Source organism: Etheostoma spectabile, unplaced genomic scaffold (genome assembly GCF_008692095.1).
Source record: "Etheostoma spectabile isolate EspeVRDwgs_2016 unplaced genomic scaffold, UIUC_Espe_1.0 scaffold498, whole genome shotgun sequence".
NCBI lineage: Eukaryota > Metazoa > Chordata > Actinopteri > Perciformes > Percidae > Etheostoma > Etheostoma spectabile.
The window spans coordinates 230,343-233,427 of NW_022605619.1; the positions used below are offsets into that span (position 1 = coordinate 230,343).

Below are 3,085 nucleotides of genomic sequence, written 5' to 3' on the forward strand. Positions count from 1 at the left end.
CATAAAAAGCTGTGTATAAGGGAAATGAAGTCGTTGATGCTCAAAACTTGCCCTTGGCGGTGGAGGCACCCAGGAACCCCAGATATAGTGTGTGTGTGTGTGTGTGTGTGTGTGTGTGTGTGTGTGTGTGTGTGTATACACACTCCACCACTGGGGTAACACTGACAGGAAACCGATGCTTCTCCACGCCTTGCGGCTGATATTCATAACTTTTTGTGCTGTTTTGCTCTCCAGGCCATAGTCTGGGATGAGTACCTGACGGGACCGTTCGGATTGATCGCCCAGTACTCTCTGCTGAAGGTCGGGGCTTTTTGTATTTTAAAGGCCACATAATAACAGCGTAAAGCCTTCTTTTCATGTCATATTCTACATATTTGTTGGGGGTGCTACATTCAGAAAATGTCACGATTCAATATCGATTTGTACGCTCACAATTTGATTAAAAAACGACTTAAAATTCAAAAAATATCCAAAGTTCGCAAATGATATGTACTTACTTTCCACATGTGATAGTATACACGCCATTACAAAATGAAAAAATAAATAAATAAATAAATAAATATAAATTGAAGTTTTCTATGAATCCATTTTGAATCAGTAGAGCTTTAATCGATTCATGAATGGTGACTTGATTTTTTATTTTTTGCACACCCCAAACATTAGGTTTTAATAATAGTAATAATATTATGTTAGGTTATATTGTCTTATACTCTTACATATTTGTCATTGGATTATTAAAATTAAGTCCCGTGTGTGTCCTCTATGAGGACGTTGCAGTCCTTTTATAGGTGAATATGGATGTGAAGTAATTTCCATTTTTATGGATGAAATGATTGATTGATTTCTGTATTTTCAGGAACATGAAGTGGAAAAGATGTTCACCCTGAAGAGCGGCCGTCTCCCCCCCGCTGACGTCAAAAACATCATCTTCTTCGTCCGTCCCCGTCTGGAGCTCATGGACATCATCGCTGAGAATGTCTTCAGGTCCGTTACGTAGATTAGAGCCCGACCGATAATGGGGTTTTAAGACCGATACCTATATGAATATTTGTTTATTTAAAATCTGAAATATATTTACATCACTAACAGGGACGTTGTAGAGCGTCCTCTGGTGGACAGACTATGCAACGCCCAGCACTAACAGGAGACGTTGAGGCGCCTCTGGTGGACAGACATCGACGCCATCACTAACAGGGACGTTGTAGAGCGTCTCTGGGGACAGACTATGCAATGCCACACACCAGGGACGGTGTAGAGCGTCCCTGGTGGACAGACCATGCAACAGCCATCACTAACAGGGACTTTTAGAGCGTCTCTGTGGACAGACTATGCAACACCATCACAAACAGGGACGTTGTAGGTGTAGTTGCATCTTTAACTACTGTGTTTAACCCGTTTGTCCTGGGTTGTGCGTCCCCGCAGCGAGGACAAAATGCACTCTCCCCGGGACTTCCACGTCCTGTTTGTGCCGCGGCGGAGCTTGCTGTGCGAGCAGCGGCTAAAGGAGCAGGGCGTCCTCGCCTCCTTCATCAACATCGACGAGTACATCCTGGACCTGATCCCCTACGACGGAGACCTGCTCTCCATGGAGTACGAAAGCGCCTTCAGGGTGGGTTCAACATCATATACATTCATATATTATACACATGGAGTATCTATAGTACTGTCTAGTATAGGGGTGTGTGTGTGTGTGTCTGTGTGTGTCTCTGTGTCTGTGTGTGTGTGTGTGTGTGTGTTGTGTGTGTGTGTCTGTGTAGCTGTGTCTGTCCGTGTGTGTGTGTGGGGTGGTGTTGTCTGTGTCGGTCCTGTGTTTTTGTGGTCTGTGTGCTGTGTTCTGTCTGTGTGGTGTGTTCTGTGTCTGTAGGTGGTTGCTGTGATCTGTGTTGTGTGTGTGTGTGTGTGTGTCCTGTGTGGCTCTGTGTCGTGTGTTGGTGTGTGTGTGTGTGTGTGTGGGTGTCTGTGTTCTGTGTGTGTGTTGGTGTTGTGTGTGGTGTGTCTGTGTCTGTCTGTGTGGTGTGTGTGTCTGTGTATCTGTGTCTGTCCTGTGTGTGGTGGTTGTGGGTGTGTCGGTGTACTGTGTGGTGTGTGTCGGGTGTAGTCTTTGTCCTGTCTGTGTGTGTGTGTCTGTGTATCTGTTGTCTGTCCTGTGTGTCTGTGTGGTTGTGTGTGTGTGTCTGTGTTCTGTGTCGTGTGTGTGTGTCTGTGGTCTGTGTTCTGTGTCTGTGTGTGTGTGTCATGTCTGTGTGTGTGTGTGTGTTGTGTGTGTGTGTCAGCTCTAACCAGCTGAACAGAATAAAGGAGAGCGAAATCGGGACCAATCACAACAGGCTGGTCCAGGCTGACGTCATGGGCTGCCTGAGGCTCATTAATATTCATGAGCTGGGGTAAAGGATGTGGTTGCCAGGCTCTCATTGGTACCTGTTAGCTAATCAGAGTCAGCACTGCGCTCATTGAATATATTAGAACTGGCCCAAATGGAGCTGGGTCTTCCTGCAGTCTATATACCACACTAGAATGGCTTGAACCAAGGTAACCAAGCTACAGAGTCCATGGTAGGACATCAGACATCACCACAAATGGATGAAATACGTGTGGCGGGCACCTTTAAATGTATTTCCACCTGTCCTGACGTGTTTCTTCTCCCTTTCTACAGGAGTGCTACCTAGAGAATGACCAGACGAGCCTTTACCACACCGCCAAGGCCTCATGAACCCTGCAGCCTGTACGCACCACCCCAAATTCCGGCAAAGGAGACTGTTTGCAGGGTGTGTGTTGTGTGTGTTTGTGTGGTGTGTGTGTGTGTGTGTGTGTGTGTGTGTGGTGTGTGTTTGTGTGTGTGTGTGTGTGTGTGTGTCTATCCACATCTAGAGAGAGAGCCCGCCGATAAGGATTTTAAGGCGATACCAATCACGAATATTTGGTCTTTAAAAATCCAATATGGCCTATATATATATATTATATATATATATATATATATATATCTATATATAATATACGAAACACAGATTTCCATAACATAGTTATTTGTTTATTTATTATTCCTCCATAAATAATATGACAATAATTGTTTTATTGTCACAACAGA

At 44.8% G+C, this 3,085-nt stretch overlaps 1 protein-coding gene across 1 annotated transcript in view; it reads left to right on the forward strand.

Moving 5' to 3' along the window:
• vps33a (VPS33A core subunit of CORVET and HOPS complexes) overlaps nt 1-3,085 on the forward strand; it is a gene marked incomplete in the record, with an annotated part of 15,911 nt that overhangs the window by 789 nt on the left and 12,037 nt on the right. The window contains 4 exon segments of the mRNA XM_032511857.1: nt 235-300; nt 857-984; nt 1,423-1,609; nt 2,654-2,767. Of these exon segments, the coding sequence (XP_032367748.1) occupies nt 235-300; nt 857-984; nt 1,423-1,609; nt 2,654-2,767 (495 nt within the window).